Source organism: Sciurus vulgaris, assembly GCF_902686455.1.
Source record: "Sciurus vulgaris genome assembly, chromosome: X".
Lineage (NCBI taxonomy): Eukaryota > Metazoa > Chordata > Mammalia > Rodentia > Sciuridae > Sciurus > Sciurus vulgaris.
This window is the reverse complement of record NC_136471.1, coordinates 95,531,697-95,554,040: the sequence shown is the minus strand read 5'-3', so window position 1 is coordinate 95,554,040 and position 22,344 is coordinate 95,531,697. Positions and strand designations below refer to the sequence as shown.

Sequence of the window (22,344 nt, the reverse complement as noted above, 5' to 3'; positions counted from 1 at the left end):
AAAGTGCTAGCCTAGCATGTATCAGGCCCTGGGTTCAATCCCCAGCACCAAAAAAAAAAAAAAAAAAAAAAAAAGAAAAGAAAAGAAAAAAGAAAAGAAGCCAGGTGTGCAGGTGTGGTGGTGGATGCCTGTAATCCCAGCCACTCAGCAGGCTGAGGGAGGATGATCATGAGTTCAATGACAGCCCCGGTAATTTAGTGAGGCTCTAAGCAATTTAGCAAGACCCTGTCTCTAAATAAAATATTAAAAGGGTTGGGGAAGTGGTTCAGTGAGTAAGCACTCCTGTACCCCCTCAAAAAAAGTTAGACTAAAAAATAAATAAATAAAAGTTAGCCTATCCATACCACATTGCATTAGCTGAAGTCCAGCCATCTAACAAAACTCCTTGGTTAGAACTAACATTTGTTAGTGCAAGCCTATATTTTGTCCAAATCACATGGATGCTGTAAAATAAAGTGGGAAGAATACCTCTTTTTTTTTTTTTTTTGCGGTGCTGGGGATTGAACCCAGGGCTTTGTGCTTGCAAGGCAAGCACTCTACCAACTGAGCTATCTCCCCAGCCCAGGAAGAATACCTTTTTGCATTTTGCCACACATAAATTTTCTCAGAAATGGCCAAAATATATTCAATCATTTAGTTGATATGTATTGGACACACTGTGTGTGTGTGTGTAATTTACCAGGCATAGCCCAACTTTCTGTTCATTGCATGGAAACCAAACCCAGGGCCTCATGCATACTAGGCAAGTGCTGTAGCACTGAGTGATACTTCCAACCTGACAGACACACTTTAATATCAAGACTGACTTCAACGTGTTGTGAGGATTAAATTAAACAAAGGCAAACATTAAAATAATAGAATGAGATCAACATCGTTACTCTATGTACATGTATGATTATGCAAATGGTGGCCTACTTCGTGCACAACCAGAGAAATGAAAGTTGTACACCATTTGTGTACAATGAATCAAAATTTAAAAAAACTAGGACCACAGTCTCAAAGCTTTAAGAAATAAAATCTGTCATAATTTAAAAAATAAAAAGTTAGGACTTCAGGAACGTGTAAAAATGGGTTTTGAGCCAGCTAAGTTGCTTAAGGCCTCGCTAAATTGCTGAGACTGATCTCAAATTTGCCATCCTCATACCTCAGTCTCCTGAGTAGCTGGTATTACAGGAATGCACCATCCCGTCCAGCCCCTAAGCAATTCTGCGAGACTCTGTCTCAAAATTTAAAAAAATAAAATAAAAAGGGCTGGGGATGCAGCTCAGTGGTGAAGTACCCCTGGATTCGATCCCCAATATTAAAATAGTAATAAAAATAAAATTTTTTGAATAACTAAGTATAAGAAGCAATACAAACTGCAAAAATCATAAATGTAGAGGTCCACGAATTCTCACAATATACAAATTATTTTTAAAATGTCTCTGGATTAAGGATTTTCTTTTCCCGTCTAGTAGATTCATTTGAATTGAGGGCCATAGTATTTGAAACAGATGACATCATCTGTCAGCAGAGGCGCCGGACAATTTGGAGAGGTGTGTCGAAACTTGACGTCCTCACGCAACAGCTTCCTTTCCCTGCCCACTTCCATCGCCCGAATGGGATCTCAGTTTAATACACCCATACATGAATCCGGAAGTAGACTGCCAAAACAACCCGCCACGGAACCAAAAGAGGCGGGTCCTCAGAAGGCGCCTGCACACTAGCGGTGGAGAAGCAAAATGCCCGGCTTTGCGGAGGTGGAGCTCCGCGTAAGGGTACTCTAGGCGCATGTGCAGAGGCGACCTCCCGCCTGGGCCAGGTGGGAGGGGCGGTGGGGGGGCAGGGTCGCGCGGTGCCCTCTGCGCCTGCGCCCAGGCGCAAGGTGGGGCCGCGAGCGCCCGCACTGTAGGGTGCGCGCAGGGGTGGGGGGCAACGGTCAACCGTCACCCTGAGGCAGGCGACGGCGGGATGGCGACGGCCTCCGGGTCCTCGGACTTGGTGGGATCCGGAGCGCCCCCGCCTGGCGGGGCAGCCCAGGCGGCGGCGGCAGCCGAGGAGGAAGAGCGAGAGGTGGTACGGGTCCGAGTCAAGGTGAAGCTGGCGGCCGTTTGGCCAACCTGTCCCGGGAAACCCAGGGGAAGCGAAGGCGGTGGCTGTCATAGGATGGAGGGCGGGACCTGAAATTTGGGGCGTTACCCGAGGGGTGAGGCTTGAAGGCAGAGTGATGATTGTGGTGGGGAGGGCCTGAGGGCATGGGTCCTAGGGACACATCTTAGGGCGTGGGACTGAAAATGAAGGGGCAGAGGCCTATTATGAAATAGATGGGTGGAGCTTGTGGATGAAGGGGCGGGGCTGTAGGATAGGAGGCGGGGTCGCAGTGGTGGAGGGGTGGGGCCCTGACTAATGACTGGGATGCACTTAATGACTGAAAGGGGAGCTCTGAATCAGATCTGAAACAGAGATGTTGAGGATGTACTTGGGGGGCTGAGGATGTAGTTCAGCGGTAGAGTATTTGCCTACCATGTAGAAGAACCTGGGTTTGATCTTCAGCATGGCAAAAGAAAGATAAAAAGCGCACTTTGGTGCGAGTCCCTACCCTTGAGCCCCTGTGCTTGTGGGGATAGAAACAGTTAAATAAATGAGATACTTTGGACACTGGTGAATGCCATGAGGAACGAATGAAAAAGGTTATGAACTATGGAGTTAATTTAGCCAAGGTTGTACAGATTATACAGGGAACCCCCCCCCCCCGAAAATGTTAAAGGGGCAGGGATCCAAATTAAGATGGGTCACCTATGTGAATTTCATGGCAGGGGGCGATGTGGGCAAGAGTTCTAGGCTGAGGGAACAGCAGGGTACAGGCTGGGGGTTGGGGATGAGCTTGGCATGTTTCTGAAAGTTCCCATATTCCTGGAGCAGCAAGAGTGAGGGAAAGGAAGGAGGTGAATCAGAGAGGCACAGGTGGTAAAGGGTCTTTGATATGTAGTCTGAGGAAGAAAGATGTAGCAATAGTTACAGCAAGCAGTGATAGTGACCCAGAATAGGGTGGTGTGATTTGCAGAGATGAGGAGAGTCAACAGATCACTTCAGTGTAATAGTGTTCTAAGAGAGCAGATTGGGAATTAAGAAAAGAAGATGATGCCTGATCTGTGAGTGATCCAGATGAAGCAAGTGGGAAGGATGTTCCAGAGAGGGGGATCAGCACACAAAAGCCTGAAGCCAGTATGTGTTTAAGGTAATGTCCAACAATTTGGTACTACCAAATAAAGTAAAAAAGAAGTAACTGTGGTTAAAGTTAAAAAGAAGTAACTGTGGTGTGACCAGTTGGGGCCCCTAAGGCCCACCTGCTGGGGACCCTAGGGTTGTCACTGAAGAGATTTATAGGACAGTGTTAGAGATAGATATGCTAGATTGGGTGCAGTGTTGTGGCTAGACTGGGCATCATGATGCTGACAACCATATTTGAAAGTATATAGCAAGTTTGGGTGCCTGGACTATTGCTATATCCTCCTCTTCACTGGACCCCTTGCTTCTACCCTTGCCCTCCACAGTCTGTTTGCAGAGCTGCCATAAGGAGCCTGTAAGTTGGGCCACATCCTTCCTCTGCCCAGAAACCTCCTGTGGCTCCCTCTCACTTAGAACAAAAACCAAGGTCCTCACCATGGCCTAGAACACCTCTCCAATCTTGCCTTTGACCATTTCTTACTCACCCTTCAGCATGGTGATGTGGCCCCTCATGACCTACCCTGTATTTTCTCTCTCCAGAAATGTGAGAGCTTCCTGCCACATGAGTTCCGCTCTTTTGCTGTAGACCCCCAGATCACCTCTCTGGACGTGTTACAGCACATCCTCATCCGAGCCTTTGATTTGAATGGGTGAGTAGAGGGATACTGGGGACTGGCCAGTGGGCCACTCACCTTGACAGCAGTTGTCCGGCTTTTTTTAAATGGGATTTTGGTTTACTTTTCTATTACAAATTATCCCACAGTGAACATCCAGATATGTATAGCTTGGAGTACATGGGGAAGTCTAGTTTCTACATAGTATAAATTCCTAGTAGTGGTATTGCTGGATTAAAGGGCTTTTTAAACTTGCAGTGGATATTGGCACAATGCTCTGCAGACAGGTTTTACCAATTTAGAATCTCATCAGTAGCATATAAAATACTTGTTTCCCTCATACCCTCACAGCTATAAAACACTGCAAAATTTGCCAGTCTGGTAGCTGAACATTGGTATCTCTTTGGGGCAGATGTGATGGTTATTTTGTGGTGGTGGTGGTGGTTTTGGAAGAAGACATGCCCATGGTAACAAATGTAAATAGTAAAGAATTGATGGGTATTTAGAATGTTTCCATGGTTACAGTGATTATCATATGACATACTTCTTTGCTTAGTTTCACAAGTATAACTGAAGAATAAATTCTTAGTTGTTACTTGACTTTGGACATAAACACTTTTTGTTGTGAAAAATAACAAACATACAGATCGCTTTATTTTTTTATGTAGTAAGAAGGCTGCTTTCTTCCCACTTCTGTCCCTCAACTACACTGTTACTGTCCCCAGAGGGGATCAACATTTTACCAGTTTTCAATGTGTCCTCCAGATATAAGCAGGTGTGTATCTGTTTCTGTGTTTGTGTAACAAAGTGGATATAAACGACCTGACCTCAAACTACCCACCATCCTTAGTATAGTACCCAGCAGATAGTAGGAAGTCGTTTTTAACACCTTCCATATTACCCCTCTTGTTTTGGAAACTGTCCCTGATGCTTCCAGGGCACTAAGGACCTCTGAGAGCTCCCTCATATCCTCTGTCCAGGAAGAAGAACTTTGGCATCAGCTACCTGGCCCGGGACCGGCTAGGACAGGAAGTTTACCTCTCTCTCCTGTCTGACTGGGACCTCAGCACTGCTTTCGCCACTGCTTCTAAACCTTACCTGCAGTTGCGTGTAGACATTCGGCCCTCAGAGGACAGTGAGTACCCAGTGCCTTGGAGCACTGCCCTGGGACACACCTTTTTTCCCTGTAGGATGACTCCACCCCTTACAGTACATTCCTTCAGTGGGCTGGGCAACAAGGTATCCTGGGTTCAGATCCTGGCTTAGTCACAGGGCTTTAATCTCTTCACCTATAAAACAAAGATGGTGGTATCATAGGGCTATCGTGAGGATTAAATAGGGAATTCACATCAAATGCCTAGAACAATACTTGGTTACATAGGGAATGTTCAAAAATGTTAGTGCTTGCCAGGTACAGTGGCACATGCCTGTAATCCCAGCACCTTGGAAAGCTGAGGCAAGTGGATTACAAATTTGAAGCCAGCCTCAGCAATTTTGGGAGGCCCTAAGCAACCTAGCAAGACCCTGTCTCCAAATGAAAAATTTTAAAAAGGCTGGAAATGTAGCTCAATGTTTATGTACTCCTCGGTTCAATCCACAGTACAAAAAGAAAAAAAAGTTAGCTCTAAAAATAATTATATTATATTGTTATAACATATAACTTAGTGATATATGTTATACAATACAATAGTACAGCTCTAGTATTATGTATTTCAGTTATAATATCTAAACGTAACAATGCCCATTATATTAATGGTAGTTTTGTTTATTCATTCATTCATCCTGTACCTCTATTCATTTGCACTTTTGCTCAGTAATTGATTTGTTCCCTTAATCTCTCAGCTATTTCTTTTCTTTTCATATTGTTTCCTCCACTTTTGCCTATGTTGGTCCCTATAAGCGCACAGATAAATTAGGACATGGTCCCCAAAATTTGATTATGGACCAAACACATTAGTTAATAGTATTTTATCAGTGTTAAAGTTCCTCAGACTTACCTCAGTCTGTTTTTGCTGCTGTAACAGAATACTACAGCCTAATGACTTTATGAAGAACAGAAATTTATTTCTCACAGTTCTGGAGGTAAGGAAGTCCAAAATCAAGGTTCTGACAGGTTTCATTTCTGGTGAGGGCCCTCTTGCTGCGTCCTCACATGGCAGGAGGGATAGAAGAGCAAAGTGAAGGGCTGGGGAGATAGCTCAGTTGGTAGAGTGCTCACCTTGCAAGCACAAGGCCCTGGGTTTGATCCCCAGCACCACAAAAAAAAGAAGAGCAAAGTGAAGGGAATGAATGTTGTGTGATCACGTAGTGTAAGAGCAGAAGAGAATGAACCCACTCCTTCAAACCCTTTTATAATGGTCCCAATTCCATCCATGAGGCTCTGCTCTCATGACTTAATCATCTCTTAAAGGCCTCACTCCTTAATTGAGGTTCTGTATCCCTTATCTGAAATGCTTAGGGCCAGAAATGTTTCAGATTTTGGTATTTTTCAGATATTGGAATACTTTTAGAATTGGGCATTCCCTATCCAAAAATCTGAAATCTGAAATGCTACCAAATCCTAAACACTTTGAGCATTATATTGATGCACACCCAAAAGTTTTGGGTTGTGGATTTCAAATTGTTGGATTAGAGAAGTTCAACCTGTTCCATCACATTGGCAATTAAGTTTCAACATATGAATTTTGAGAGATGTATTCAAACCATAGCAGTATGGTAATGGTAGCAAGGCTATTTAAGAAAAATATCCTTGTTCATTGGAAAAAACAAGTAAGAACAGATAAAGTGTCATGATGTCTGCAAATAATTTGGCAAACGTTTATATGTAGAAGGGAGTGAGATAAAGCAAATGTGGCCCCAAAAAATGTTATGAAGTTGGAATCCCAGCAGTTCTGGAGACTGAGGTAGGAGGATTGCAAGTTTGAGGCCAGCCTCGGCAATTTAGTGAGAGACCCTGTATCAAAATAAAAAGCAATAAGGGCTGGATGTAGGTCAGTGATATAGTGCCCCTGGGTTCAATCCCCAGTACAGGAAAGTATAACAGGATCAAGGTGAGAGATGTATGAGTAGTGAGTGTATTCTTTTTTTTAACTATAATGTATGTTTAAAGTTTTTTTTAAGTAGGAAGTTATGTAGTAGAAGATATCGTTCCCAGCTTGAGGGAGCTCACATAACTAGGATAACTGAGGCATTTTATTGACATCATAGTAACGTATCAATAGCCAATATGGATTGAATACTTGGGCCATTCTATGCATACAATATTTTTCGGTAAATTCTCCATGTAACAGAAGAAAGACCTGAAGCTCAGAGTGGTGACAGGAATTGTTCCAGTCACACACAGAAAGTTGAAGGGTAGGATTTGAACCTAGTCAGTGAATAACTGGCTTGGGTCTCCTTGGTTTGTTTTGTTTTGTTTTGTTTTGTTTCTGTTACCGGGGTATAACATTAAAGCATTCAGTATGTGTGCAACTGCTGAATTTGGCAGGTCAGATCTGATAAACAATAGACATTCTACACACAATAGCACTTATTTTAGTAGTAATATGAAAGCAAGAGTAAAAGCAAAAGTGATGAGTGAGAAAGAAATAGAAGAAATTACATCACCAGATCAGGGAAACACCAACACCTGAAGTCATGTAGCTGGGGAGTCCTGGGGCAGCTTTTCAGGGTCCTGACTGGGAAGTCCCAGGCAGAGTGTCCTCTCCACTGGTTATGCTCCAAAGTCTTACTCCCAGCGGGGCTCTTTAAATACAAATTAGAACAAAGAATGCTGCATTCTAACAACCTGCATGACCTAGTGTTCCTCTCAAGGATACTTCATCGCCTCAAGGACTGGACAGATCCATTAAATGGAAGGAGTATTTGCTTTAAGATAAGTGAATGTCTCTGAGTTCCCGTGAGTGAGCCTAACTGAGAAGTCTGCATTCTTTAGATGTTCTAGCAAGGATGTGCAAAGGTCACAGCAGGCACATAGAGAAGATCTTTAATATTTTCCTTAGCACTTTACGGGGATTGAACCCAAGGATGCTTAATTACTGAGACACGTACCCAGCTTTTTTTATTTTTTATTTTGAGACAAGGCCTCCCTAAGTTGCTGAGGTTGGTCTTGAACTTGAAATCCTCCTGCCTTAGCTTCCCAAATTGCTTGGATTATAGGTATGCGCCACCACACCTTGTCCTAGTCCTTGTTCTTTTTTAAAATAATTTTTTAGTTGTTGATGGACCTTTATTTTGTTCATTTATTTATATGTGGTGCTGAGAATCAAAACCAGTGCCTCACACATGCTAGGCAAGTGCTCTACCACTGAGCCACACCCCAGCCCCTCATCCTTGTTCTTAACCATTTGACTCTACAATATTTGGAGTTTAAGATTGGCAGCTGAGGGAAAGAGGGAACAAAAGTCAGACAGAAAGGTAATGACAGAGGATGCATGGGAAGACAAACAGAAGATAGATAACCAGAGACAGGAACTTCTGCCACTGCATCAGTGACTTAGGTCAGTCAACTAATTAATTCCCTAGGCCTTGGTTTCCTTACCTGTAAAATAGATAAGTAGCACTATTTTGGTAAATAAATTAAATCTGCCACTAATTAACATGAGGATAACTCCAACTACATCAGAACTGAGAGTAATACCAAAAAAGTATCTCCTAACCCAGTTCCGTACTTTTTTTTATTGTAAACAAATGGGATACATGTTGTTTCTCTGTTTGTACATAGAGTAAAGGCATACCATTTGTATAATCATAAATTTACATAGGGTAATATTGTTTGATTCATTCTGTTATTTTTTCCCTTCCCCCCATCCCTCCCACCCCTCTTTTACCTCTATACAGTCCTTCCTTCCTCCATTCTTGCCACCCTCCCTAACACTAACCCTAACACTAACCCCTCCCAGCCCCCATTATGTATCATCATCCGCTTATCAGTGAGATCATATGTCCTTTGGTTTTTTGAGATTGGCTTATCTCACTTAGCATGATATTCTCCAGTTTCATTCATTTGCCTGCAAATGCCATAATTTTATCATTCCGTATGGCGGAGTAATATTCCATTGTATATATATATATATATACCACCGTTTCTTTTTTTTTTTTTTTTTTTGCAAACAAATGGGATACATGTTGTTTCTCTATTTGTACATGGAGTCAAGGCATACCATTTGTGTAATCATAAATTTACATAGGATAATGTTGTTTGATTCATTCTGTTATTTTTTCCCTTCCCCCCCATCCCTCCCACCCCTCTTTTTCCTCTATACAGTCCTTCCTTCCTCCATTCTTACCACCCTCCTTATCCCTAACCCTAAACCTAACCCTAACGCTAACCCCTCCCACCCCCCATTATATGTCCTTATCTGCTTATCAGTGAGATCATTCGTCCTTTAGTTTTTTGAGATTGGTTTATCTCACTTAGCATGATATTCTCCAATTTCATCCATTTGCCTGCAAATGCCATAATTTTATCATTCTTCATGGCGGAGTAATATTCCATTGTATATATACACCACAGTTTCTTTATCCATTCATCAACTGAAGGGCATCTAGGTTGGTTCCACAATCTGGCTGTGGTGAAATGAGCAGCAATGAACATTGATGTGGCTGTATCTCTGTAGTATGCTGATTTTAAGTCCTTTGGGTATAGGCCAAGGAGTGGGATGGCTGGGTCAAATGGTGGTTCCATTCCAAGCTTTCTGAGGAATCTCCATACTGCTTTCCAGAGTGGCTGCATTAATTTGCAACCCCACCAGCAATGTATGAGTGTACCTTTTTCCAGTTCCATGTACTTTTAATCATTGTAGCTTCGTGATAGGTTTTTTGTTTTTGTTTTTGTTTTTGTACCAGGGATTGAACCCAGGGATGCTTAACTACATGATCTACATCCCCAGCCCTTTTTTATTTTTTTTTATTTTGATACAGGGTCTTCCTAAATTGATTAGGGCCTTATTAAGTTGCTGAGGCTGGATTTGAACTCAACCTCCTGCCTCAACCTCCTGAGTTGCTGGGATTACATGTGTGTGCCACCATGCCCAGCTGTGGGTTTTTGTTTGTTTGTTTGTTTTTTTGGCACTGGGAATTGAACCAAAGGGTGCTGCTTTAACCCCTGAGCCACATTCCCAGCCCTTTGTATTTTTTATTTTGGTACAGGGTCTACCTAAGTTGGTTAGGACTTGTTAAGTTGCTGAGGCTAGCCTAGAATTTATAATCCTCCTGTTTTAGCCTCCCAAATTGCTAGGATTACAGACATGTGCCATTGCACCCAGCTGGAGTTGCATTTTTTTATACCTTTATTTATTTATTTATTTATTTTTAATGTGGTGCTAAGATCTAACCCAGTGCCTCATACATGCTAGGCAAGTGCTCTACCACTAAGCCACAACCCCAACCCTGGAGTTGCATTTTATAAAACTAAACTAATATTTAATTACTCAGTGAATTTATTCTTCCCATTAAAAATAAAAACATTTAAAATAATGCTCTGCTTAACCTCAATTCCCTATTCTTTTGCCATGAGGGAACCACTTAAATCAGTTTGATGTGTAACCATTTCTTGTATCTACACACACATTAATGTATCCACAGAGAGATATGTGAGTGTATCCATATTTATGTGTATATGCACAAGTGACTTTTGCTTAACATAAATGTGTACATTAATGAACGAGTGCCTAACATGGAGCTATTATTATAAATACTGTTAAGGGCATTCTTGTGATCATTTTCATGGCTGCAAAAGCAGCAGTCATGTTGTGACCACCTGGGTGGCTCAAACCTGTTTCCTGGGAAGAACCCAGTTTTGGTCACTTTTTTTTGGTGGTGGAGGCAGTATCAGGGATTGAACTCAGGGGTGCTTAACCACTGAGCCACATCCACAGCCCTTTTTAAAAAATAATATTTTGTAGTTGTAGATGGATATCATGCTTTTATTTTATTTGTTTATTTTTATGTGGTGCTAAGGATTGAACTCCATGCCTCATACGTGCTAGGCAAGAGCTCTACCATTGAGCTGTACCAGTCCCTCTAGCCCTTTTTAATATTTTATTTAGAAACAGAGTCTTGCTGAGTTGCTGACACTGCCTTTGAATTCACAATCCTCCTGCCTCAGCCTCCTGAGTTGGTGGGATTAAAGGCTTGCACCACTGCGTCCAACAGTTTCTGTCATTTCTACAGTTGGGAAATTACAAAGTTTAGACCTTGGCCCAATTTGTACATTTGTGATATGAATCCTCTTTTTGTAAAAAAAGGAGTAGGATTTATTCAAGTGTGAAGATTAGAAACAGAACTCTTCACAGTGGGAAGAGGGGACCCTGATAGGTCCTTCCCAATATGAATCCTCTTTGGGTCATATGTACTATAAATATTTTTCTAAGTGTTTCTTTTGTCTTATGACTTTGTTTATGGTGTCTTTTTTCTCCTATTAAAATTTGAAATATGTACTCTTTTACTTTATCTTTTTCTTCATGATTCCTGAATTTCTTCTCTTACTTTAGAACATGTTCCCCATTTACAAACTTACACAAATTTTTTCATACATTTTTCTCCTAATATGCTTATTTACTTTTTACAGATAAATTTTTGTCAACATTGTGATAAATAGATCTATTTTTAAAAAGTATTTTAAAAATCAGATAATTATGCCAGCATCATTTATTAACTACCTTCTGTTTTTCCTTTCTTTCTTTCTTTTTTTTTAATTTTTGATCTAATGATCAAACCCAGGCCCTCATGAATACTAGGCAAGTGCTTTACCACTAAGCCACACTCCCAGCCCAGTAACCATCTTTTCTTTACTGATTTGAAATATATCTCTCTTGTCATATTCTGAGTTCCCATATATATTTGGATTACCTTTCTGGGGCTTCTTTTTTTTTTTTTTTTTTTTTTTTGTATCAGGTATTGAACCCAGAGGCACTTAAACACTCAGCCACATCCTTAGCCTGTTTTATTTTATATTTATTTTTATTTTGAGATAGGGTCTTTCATATGTGTGTATATACACACACACACACACACACACATATATATATATATACACATATATATATATATACACACATATACATATATATATATATATATATATATAGTCTCCAAGGGTCATGATGAACAAAATAACACAACAATAAATCAAGCACAAGGGGAAATGATGTAATCAAGAGGCATAGTAAATACAAGGTATATGTGCCTGCTGCTAGTGTAACATGCACAGATTTACAGTAAGCTTTTTTCTTTTCGGGATTTTTTTTTTTTTTTTTTTTTTTTTTTTTTTTTTTTTTTTTTGCGGTGCTGGGGATTGAACCCAGGGCCTCATGCTTGCACTCTACCAACTGAGCTATCTCCCCAGCCCTGTAAGCTTTTTTATAAATAGACGTATACTCCAAAAATAATGATAAAAATATCATATAATAAATGCGTGAGTAGCATTCTCATTTATTTTCAAGTACTATGTACTATGTGTACATAGTAATGTATGTGTAATGTATGTGCTATACATTTACATGACTGCAGTGAAGTAGGTTTGTTTATTCCAGCATAACCCCAAACTCATGAGTAATGTGTTGTGCAACAAAGACTGACATTATTGGGCACAAGGAATTTTTCAACTCCATTATAATCTATGGAACAACTGTCATATATGTGGTCCCCCGCTGAACAAAATGTCATATGCAGTGCATGACTACATATATTATTACATTATTTTTATTATTCATGTATTTGAAATTTTTTTTACTGGTGGTGATACTGAGATTTGAACCCAGAGCCTCACACATGCTAGGCAAGTGCTCTACCACTGAGCCACATCCTCAACCCAATGACTGTGTATATTGAAAACTTGTGTTCTACCACCATTTACCCTTCCTTTAAAAAAAAAATGTTGGTGCTGGGGATCAAAGCCAGGCCTCACACTTGCTGAGCACATACTCTACAACTGAGCTATTCTCCCAGCCCTTTGCACTTCCTTTTTGTTTTCCCCTTTAGTGGTCATTTGCTTAGAGAACTTCTTCATTGTCCTCCAATTGGGTATATGGGTTAGATGTACTGTAATGGTCAAAATGTCTTTCTTAGCAGGGTGTGGTGGTGCATGCCTGCAATCCCAGCAACATGGGAGGCTGAGGCAGGAGGATCACACATTTGAGGCTAGCCTCAGCAATTTAGTGAGACTGTAATCAACTTACTGAGACCCTGTCTCAAAATGAAAATGTCTAGGATGGTAGCTCAGTGATAAAGTGCCCCTGGGTTCAATCCCCAGTACCAAAAAAGAAAATTTCTTTCTTGGGTTGGGGGTGTAGCTCAGTGGTATAGTGTTCCTCCATCATGCACGACCCTGGGTTTGATCCCCAATACTGCAAAAATTGGCTGAATAGGTCTATATGTCTTGACTGGGTGTGGGCCCATTGGATCTCAGGCTTTTCTTAGTATTCTGTGGGTGCCTGAGCTATTGTCCTCTTGATTCCAAAGTTGTGTCACAGCAGTCTATTTCCAGTCTGACCTTCGTTTCATTATAAGCAACCTATTTTTTTTTTGGTATGAGGGTTTAAACCCCAGGAGTGCTTTCCTACTGAGCCACTGAGCTACATCCCCAGCCACCACCTTTTTTTTTGAAACAGGGTCTCACTAACTTGCTGTGACTAGCTTCAAACTTACAGTTCCCTTGCCTCAGCCTCATGAGTTGCTTGGATTACAAGTTGTGTGCCACAGTGTTTAGCTTGTTTTTCTTCTTAAAAGTTGCCAACCCAGTTGGTCCTATCTATCTATCACTAGGATTATAGCCATGTGCCACCACACCTGACTGAGAGACAGGGTCTTGCTCTTTTTGTCCAGGCTGGTCCCAAATTCCTGGTCTCAAGTGATCCTCCTGCCTTAGCCTCCCAGAAGCTGGGACTATAGGCACTCATCACCATGCTCAGCTCATTAGTATTATTATTTCTTATGTTAGTCCTTGCCCCAGTGCCTGGCATATAGTAAGCATTCAATAAATATTATTACTTTATATCATTAAAATGGTAGAGGGCTGAATGTGGTGGTGCATACCTGTAATCCCAGCAATTCACAAGGCTGTGTCATGAGGATCAAAAATTCCAAAACAGCCTCAGCAATTTAGCAAGGCTGCAAGCAACTTAGTGAGACTCTCTCTGAAAATGAAAAAGGAATGGGGATGTGACTCAGTGGTAAAGGACCCTTGAGTTCAATCCCCAGTACCAAAATAAAAAATAAAATATTAGAGGCTTCCCAGCCATCTTCTGAGATATTTATTACAAAAGATTTCTTCATGGTTTGATATTTTTACCTAATTTGGATAGTATGGGAAGAGTGAATGGGAGTCATTGTCCTTTAGGCATCCTGGCTTTGGAAGGAGAGGAACCAGGCCCTCTCTCTCATCCTCATTCTCATAGCACTTTACTCTGTGTACCCAGGCCCACTGCTGGAAGACTGGGACATAATCAGCCCCAAGGATGTCATTGGCTCTGATGTGCTGCTGGCTGAGAAACGGTCATCACTGACAACAGCTGCCCTGCCCTTTACACAGTCCATCCTATCTCAGGTGGTCTCAGGGACCCTGGGGACCTGATTGTGGTTGGAGGGCAGAGCCTATCTAGAATCTGTGATCCAATGCATGCTGGTTGTCATCTGCCCCTAGCCTGCCCAACTGACTTGTGGCCTCTTTCCCTCCTTCCTTCCCAGGTGGGTCGAACCTTGTCTAAAGTCCAGCAGGTGCTCAGCTGGTCATATGGAGAAGATGTCAAGCCCTTCAAGCCACCCCTGAGTGATGCTGAATTTCACACATACCTGAATCACGAAGGTCAGCTCTCCCGACCCGAAGAGTTGCGCCTGCGAATCTATCATGGTGGTGTAGAACCCTCGCTGCGAAAGGTAAACCTGTCTCAGTCACTTGTTGCATCCATCACTGCTGTGCTCATCGGTAGTTCATGAGATACATGCTTTGGGGCACTCTGTTGTAGGTGGGGTGGAGATACTCCAAGGCAGGAAGCTATCTTCCAGGTGGGGCTCGGAGCCAGTACTGGGAAGGCAGACTTGGCACAAGGAGTTGAGAGGCCCCAGGGACTGGGTGGGTGGTGATGATACATAGTGTTGCAGTGGCTCACCTCTGAAACCTTAGACTCATCCTGTTCTTTGATCCCTGGCCAGGTGGTGTGGCGGTACCTGCTGAATGTGTACCCAGACGGGCTTACAGGTCGTGAGCGAATGGACTACATGAAACGCAAGAGTCGCGAGTATGAGCAGCTCAAGAGCGAGTGGGCCCAGCGAGCAAGCCCTGAGGACCTGGAGTTCATCCGCAGCACTGTCCTCAAGGATGTGCTGCGAACTGACAGGGCCCACCCCTACTATGCAGGGCCTGAGGATGGCCCACACCTGCGGGCACTACATGATCTGCTCACCACCTACGCTGTTACACACCCACAGGTGTCCTACTGCCAGGGCATGAGTGACTTGGCCTCTCCCATCCTTGCCGTCATGGACCACGAGGGCCATGCCTTTGTCTGCTTTTGTGGCATTATGAAGCGCCTGGCTGCCAACTTCCATCCTGATGGCCGCGCCATGGCCACTAAGTTTGCCCACCTCAAACTGCTTCTTCGACATGCTGACCCTGACTTCTACCACTACCTACAAGAAGCAGGTGCCGATGACCTCTTCTTCTGTTACCGATGGCTACTGCTTGAACTCAAGCGTGAGTTTGCCTTTGATGATGCCCTCCGCATGCTTGAGGTCACCTGGAGCTCACTGCCCCCTGATCCTCCTGAACATGAAGTAGAGCTTGTTGGACCTCCCAGCCAAGTAGCAGACATTGGCTTTGGTGGCCACAGGGGGCGGCCCATGCGACAGAGGCACATGTTGAGGCCTGCAGGTGGAGGAGGCAGTGCCTTCGAAGATGCTGTTAAACACTTGGCCACATCCAGCCAGGGGCCTGGTGGTGGGGGGCGTCTCCTGAGACAAGCCAGCCTGGATGGCCTCCAGCAACTCAGGGATAACATGGGCCCCAGGAGGGACCCTTTGGTCCAGTTACCCCACCCAGCTTCCCTCATTAGCTCCAAGTCCCTCTCTGAGCCCTTGCTGAACTCCCCAGACCCATTGCTCTCCTCCTTTTCCCGCCCTGACTCCCCATCTTCCTCCTCTCCACCATCTACCCAGGAGGCCTCTCCTGCTGGTGACATGGGCATAGGATCCCCCCTGATGCAAGAGTTAGGCTCCCCACGAGATACTCGGAAGTCCTTGCCACCCCCACCCCCAATGGGCCTGCCCCCACCCCAGGAGTTTGGCCGGGGGAACCCATTCATGCTCTTTCTTTGCCTGGCCATCCTGCTGGAGCACCGTGACCACATCATGCGCAATGGGCTGGATTACAATGAGCTAGCCATGCACTTTGACCGCCTAGTGCGAAAACATCACCTGGGGCGTGTTCTGCGCCGAGCCAAGGCTCTGTTTGCTGATTACTTGCAGTCAGAGGTTTGGGACTCGGAGGAGGGGGCTGAGGCCACAGCCCCATCTTGATTGAACTCCCTCCAGACCCCATCAGTCCCACCTTTGCCATCAGGGCCCACACGTGAGATCCCACCTCCCTGCCTGCCAGCCCTAGACCTGTTGGAGCCTGGAACCATCTCTCCCCAGGTTTGAGTGTGGAGGGCTCTGCTTTGGCACTTTTCTGTTTTTGTTCTTTTGTTTTTAAACAACAACTTTGAACACATGAAGGTTACTGTGGTCTGTGTGTTTCTCTGCCCTCTTCCTGGATTTCACTGTAAATGAAGTCTCCAGGGGCTCTTTACCTGATGGGGCCAAAATACTTCAATTAGTGGAGAGTGGTTCCTGTTTCCCCAGTAGTTGGGAGAGGGCTGCTGAGAAGCTTTTGCAAGATTCAGCACAAAGAGTGCAGTGTCTAATGCCCAGTTTAAAAAAGACAAAGGTGGGGGGAAGACTGGGATGTCATGGCCTATTTAGAAACACTGGGCCAGCCACCCCTTGCATTCCATACATCACCATTTCTAGGATTTGTTCCCTTCTCTCTGAATCTTAAGCACTGATGCTGGCAGCCCTGGTCAGGGATCTAAAGTTACTATCTTATCACATCCTTTGGAGCCAGCTTGAGGGACTGTGACCTTACTGTGCCTAAGGCCCTATATTGTGTTTCCAGCTCATGGGTACCTGTCTTAACTGTTTTAGCAATAGAAACCATTTATTTTCCTTCTACATCCTACTAATATGGACAAACAAATCAAGCACTGATAAAACCCAGGCCCTAAAAGAATTCTCCTATTTATTTGGATGACAATAATCAAAAGCAGTTCCTTTTCCCCCACTTCTCAGAATGTGGGGTTCTCTAAGGTTGGGTGCTGTCCTCTACAAAGGACACGGAAGACAGCGGGTGAGCTAACTGGGGGTCCTCAGATCATGGCTTAGCTGTGCTAAGTTCTTGCCAGAAGTTGCATTGGGCAATGGTGCCAGAGAATAAGGGGCATCAGGGCAACCATCCTCTCATCTCTTTCCCCCCAGATTGCCAAGGATGAGGTAAGGATGAACCTTAAAATCTCCCATCATCCCTAGTATTGAAGGTGGAAGCTGACCCTTCCTCACATGAGGGCTCAATCACTTGTAAAGCAAGATAAGACCATTCTGTGTTCAGAGTGCTCAGCTACCATGGACTTACTTAGTGCATACTGTGGATAAGGGACTTTGACTCCCCTGGAGGGAGTTTCACTATATGGGGGTGACTGGTCCTCTGGAGATCTGAAATGTCCGTTTTGTCACTACCCAGTTGACCTTTGGGGTATATTCTGTGATTAATGAGCTCAGATATGTGAATGACCAGACAAGTCAATTTTGTATATGCCAGCTTGGGACCTTTGAGGGCTGAAACATCGTTTCTGTGAGAAGGAGGCTCATATGTCCCAAAGGACAGAACTCTATTATTCCTCTGGGGTACTTGGACCTGGTTCCTGCCAAGATGGTAGATGCTGATTCCTTTCCCTGAAACCATCCCTGGAGAAACAATAGAGGGAAACGTGGATTCCAGAAACTGCAGTACAGCTCTGAAACCCATGGGGGAAATGGAAGGCTATCTTTAACTGGCATATTTTAAATATTTTTTAGTTGTAGATGGACACAATACCTTTATTTTTTTATTTTTGTGTGGTGCTAAGGATCGAACCCAGTGCCTCACACATACTAGGTGAGTGTTCTACCACTGACCCACAAACCCAAACCAATTGGCAATGCATTATAAAGGGCAGACTGCTAGTGGCAGCAAACAGAGGGTAGGTTAGGGGAAAAGAAATATTTTGGCTCTTATCTATTCCCAATGTTGCCTTGGGAAGGTTGTTGCCTGCTTCATCACTGCAAACCCCAGCTATGGGCAACTGGAGGGCTAGTAGTACCAGAGCAGCAAGTGTCCTGCTGGGGAAAGTAATGAGCAGTCAGAGGCAATCAGAGCTCCACCATTCCCTGCCACCCCAGAAACCAGGGCTGGTGAATTACTGTATGGAGACTGCCTCCTCTTAAAGCTGCCTTTCTCTTGGTTTAAAGGTGGGCCCCTCACCAGGACATTTTCAGGTGGTGTAAGAGCAGGTGGGAGTGATAACTGCTTTTGTGGCACCTTGGACCATCCATCCTCTGGCTCATCTCTCCACACAGGTCTCTTTATCCCTCTAACTCCTGGTGAGTGAGCAGACTGATGTCTGGCCTTCAGTCATTTCTCAATATATTTTACCAGCCAGACCAGCTGATAACTTCAGGGCAATAAGAGTTCACTGGCAAAATAACTACCACCAGAGAAAAACTGACTGGATGGATGGGTCAGTTATCTATTGCTGTAAAATAAACTATTCCCCAAATTTAGCATCTTAAAACAACAAGGATTTATTATTTCCGTTTGTGAGGGTAAGGAATCTGAGAGCAGCTTAACTGGGTGGTTTTGACTCAGGCCACTCCTGAGATTTCAGTCAATTTGTCAGCCAGGACTGCATTAATCTGGAGGCCTGGCTTGGCTGTTAAAACCCATTTTCACATGGCCCTGTTGGCCAGAGACTTCAGTTTCTCACCACTTGATCCTTTCCATGGGGCTCCTCACAACATGATCTGAGCAAGCGGGCAAGAAGCTATGACCAAGTCAAGACACAATGCCTGTTACAACTTATTCTCAGAAATAACATTATCTGAAGATGGATGTTATTTAATTGGTCACATAGACCAATAGTAAAACATGGGAGGGGGCCACACAGAATATGAATACCAGGATGCAGGGATCACTGAGGGTTATAGTGGAGCTGGCTACTGTACTGGGTAACATAATATCTGAAGCAGGAGTATTAGAACAGACGGATGAAAAAATTTAATTAAATATAAAAAATGACAGATAATATCAATATAAAATAGGGAAAAGTTTGTAAAAAGACCCTCAGAAATTTAAGGTAGATGTTTGATGGTAGAAAAAAAGAAGCAAATTATATATTGTAAGTAGGGGACATGAAATGAGATGTCAGAATTAAGTCCTCATATAATAGTAATTACAAAAATATATAAAACACAAAGACCCTCACTGAATTAAAAGTCCAACAGTATGCATACACACAAATATTTAGAAATGCTGAATGTGAAAGGATGAAGAAAAGATAGAGCAGATTAATAAAAGACCAAAGATAGCTGATGGCCATCCTAATAGCTAAGAAGATAGAATTGAATGCTAAGATTCCAAAGAAAAAAAGCACATATATTCATTGACAAGATGTGTCTGCCATAAACATGTATATTCCTAAGAAGCCCTGGATAATACATTTTTGAGCTTGAGTTATATATCTGAATTTTTATGTTGATATACATTACATAGGTATGTATATATGTAATATATAAAACCCTCCACTTAAGAAATGAAGAAGACTCCTTTTTTGTTTACACTTAATAATTACAGAAGTAAATCATGTTAGGGCACAAAGAAGACCTCAGTAGATTCGAAAGTATCAATATAAAGGGCCAGGTGGGTAGGTCAGCGATAGAGAACTTGCCTAGCACACACAAGGCCGTGGGTTCAATGCCCAGCACCATACGCAAAAAAAGTTATATTAAAGCTGGGCATGGTGGCACATACCTGTAATCCTAGTGGCTAGGGAGGCAGAGGCAGGAGGGTCACAAGTTCAAAACCAGCCTCAGCAATTTAGTGAGGCTGTCAGCAACTCAACGAGACTGTGCCTCTAAATAAAATACAAAAAAAATAATAATAATAATAGGGCTGGGGATGTGGTTTAGTGGTTGAGTGTACCTGAATTCAATCCCTGGTATCAAAAAAAAAAGAGTTCTATTAAGCATGTTCTCTGACCATATATAATGCAATTGATAGCAACAGAAAACTAAAAACAATGGGCACGGTGGCACATGCCTATAATCCCAGCTGCTTAGGAGGCTGAAGCAAGAGGATCAAAAGTCCAAAACCAGCCTCAGCAACCTATGGAGGCGCTAATCAACTCAGGGAGACCCTATCCCTAAATAAAATACAAAAATAGGTCTGGGAATGTGGTTCAGTGATTAAGCACTCCTGGGTTCCATCCCCGGTGCCTAAAAAATATATAGGGGTGCATGCCTGTAATCTCAGTGACTCAGGAAGCTGAGGCAGGAGGAACACAAGTTTGAGGCTGACCTCAGCAATTTAGTGAGAACTTGTCTTAAAATAAAAAAAGGACCAAGGATATATAGCTCAGTGGAAAACAGTCCCTAGGTTCAATCCCCAGTACAAAAACTAAACTAAAATAAAAATTCTGAAAATTTGCGGGACACAGCAAAATCAGCTAAGAGAACAAAGGGGATAGTTTTAAATATGATTATCAAGAAAGAAGAACAATGACTGAAAAAGATTATCTAAGCATTCAAATCAAGAAGTTGGGAGCTGGGCATGGTGGTGCACACCTTAATCCCAATGACTCAAGAGGCTGAAGTAGGAGAATCTGAATATCAAGACCAACCTCAGAAACTTGCTGTCACAAAATAAAAAAATAAATAAAAGCTGGGTTCAGTGGCTCACTTCTGTAATACCAGTGATGGGGGGCTGAGGCAGGAAAATGACAAGTTTGAGGCCAGCCTCAGCAACTTAGCAAGGCCCTAAACAACTTAGCAAGACCCTGTCTCAAAATTAAAAAAATAAATAAAATGGGCTAGGGATATAGCTCAGTGGTGGAGCAACCCTAGGTTCAATCCCTTGTACTACAAAATAAATAAATAATAAAGTTTAAGAAAATTAAAAGTTACTTTTTTGGCTGGAGTTTTAACTCCATGGTAGAGCACTTGCCTAATTTGTGAAGGCCCTTGGTTCTACCTCACCCCCAATGTTAAAAAAATTGCCCACACAAAAGAGGCTAACATTTTAAGTTAACACAATCAAAAAAACAAAAGGCAAAGTTGCCAGAAAAATTTAAATGTGCTCAACTACATATAAAAAAAGAGAAAATTTGCATTTAACAATACTTTCTCAGAAAAATTAAAATGGTAGTCGAAGACACTATATGTCATTGTAATGAAATATTTTGGGTCCCAGATCCAGATAGTTTGCAAATGATGCTTTTATCAAACTTTCCAGGATCTGTTAGTTCCCATTTTATACAAATTATTCCAGAAAATAAGAAAAGAACAAAAGCTGCCCAGCTCATTTTATGAGGCTGGAATAATCTTGATTCTAAAAGCACATGAAGATACCTTAAGAATAAAGTTATATAGCCATTTCACTTCTGAAAATACATCCAAAAATTCTAATAAAATATAGCTACCTGAATTCAACAGGATTTTTGTTTGTTTGTTTGAATTTGGTTTTGTTTTTTCTGGGAGAGTTACTGGGAATTGAACCCAGGGTCTTGTCTTGTCCATGCTAGCACCACTGAGCCATACCCAGCCCTTTTTTCTCTATTTTTTTCTGGGGGTGGGGGTGAGTAATCAGGTATTGAACCCAGGGGTGCTTAACCACAGAGTCACATCTCCAATCCTCTTTTATTTTTTATTTTGAGACAAAGTCTCACTAAGTTGCTTAAGGCCTTGCTAAATCGTTGAGGGTGGCCTCAAACTTGTGATCCTCCTGCCTCAGATTCTCAAGTGGCTGAGAATTACAGGTGTGCACCACCACACTGAGCTCAACAGTGCATTTGTAAAAAAAATAGTAGAATACATCCCAGGAAAGCAAACATGATCCAAATTAGAAAATTTGTGAATATAATTTACCACATTAATAAAGGAGAAAATCATATGATTATCGCAAAGCAGCAAATGATTTAATTAGGTTCTATACCTGTTTATGATATTAAAAAGAAAAAAGAACTAGCAAACCAGAGAACTTCCTTAACCTGATAAAGGTAAAACTTAGAGCAAAACTTAGAACAAAAATGCCTAGTAGAGAAATTGTATTCTTTTCTCTCTCTTTTTTTTTTGTGGGGAGGAGGGCTGGGGATGGTATGCAGAGTTGCCTGCATTGATAGGCAAGCACTCTAACACTGAGCCACACTCCATCTCTCTAACAGAGAAATTTTAAGTGCATTTT

At 42.6% G+C, this 22,344-nt stretch overlaps 1 protein-coding gene across 2 annotated transcripts; it reads left to right on the top strand.

Annotated features, from left to right (window-relative positions):
- The first annotated feature begins 1,842 nt into the window (after nt 1-1,842).
- On the top strand, nt 1,843-16,527 carry TBC1D25 (TBC1 domain family member 25). 2 transcript variants are annotated; one of them, XM_079123953.1, is made up of 6 exons: nt 1,843-2,073; nt 3,748-3,857; nt 4,802-4,956; nt 14,240-14,367; nt 14,508-14,696; nt 14,973-16,527. In XM_079123953.1, the coding sequence occupies exons 1-6, from the start codon at nt 1,951-1,953 to the stop codon at nt 16,332-16,334; spliced, it is 2,067 nt and encodes a 688-aa protein (XP_078980079.1). In that variant the 5' UTR covers nt 1,843-1,950; the 3' UTR covers nt 16,335-16,527. The 2 variants fall into 2 exon arrangements, with proteins under 2 accessions (XP_078980079.1, XP_078980080.1); XM_079123954.1 differs by lacking the exon at nt 1,843-2,073 and adding an exon at nt 4,490-4,596.
- Nucleotides 16,528-22,344: the final 5,817 nt, after the last annotated feature.

What these genes read in the sequence shown, in the direction of transcription:
- TBC1D25 (XM_079123953.1), top strand. Translation starts at nt 1,951, where the DNA reads ATGGCGACGGCCTCCGGGTCCTCGGACTTGGTGGGATCCGGAGCGCCC. An exon ending in TGGTACGGGTCCGAGTCAAG is followed by an intron (nt 2,074 to 3,747) that starts GTGAAGCTGGCG and finishes TTCTCTCTCCAG; the next exon opens with AAATGTGAGAGCTTCCTGCC. An exon ending in TAGAACCCTCGCTGCGAAAG is followed by an intron (nt 14,697 to 14,972) that starts GTAAACCTGTCT and finishes ATCCCTGGCCAG; the next exon opens with GTGGTGTGGCGGTACCTGCT.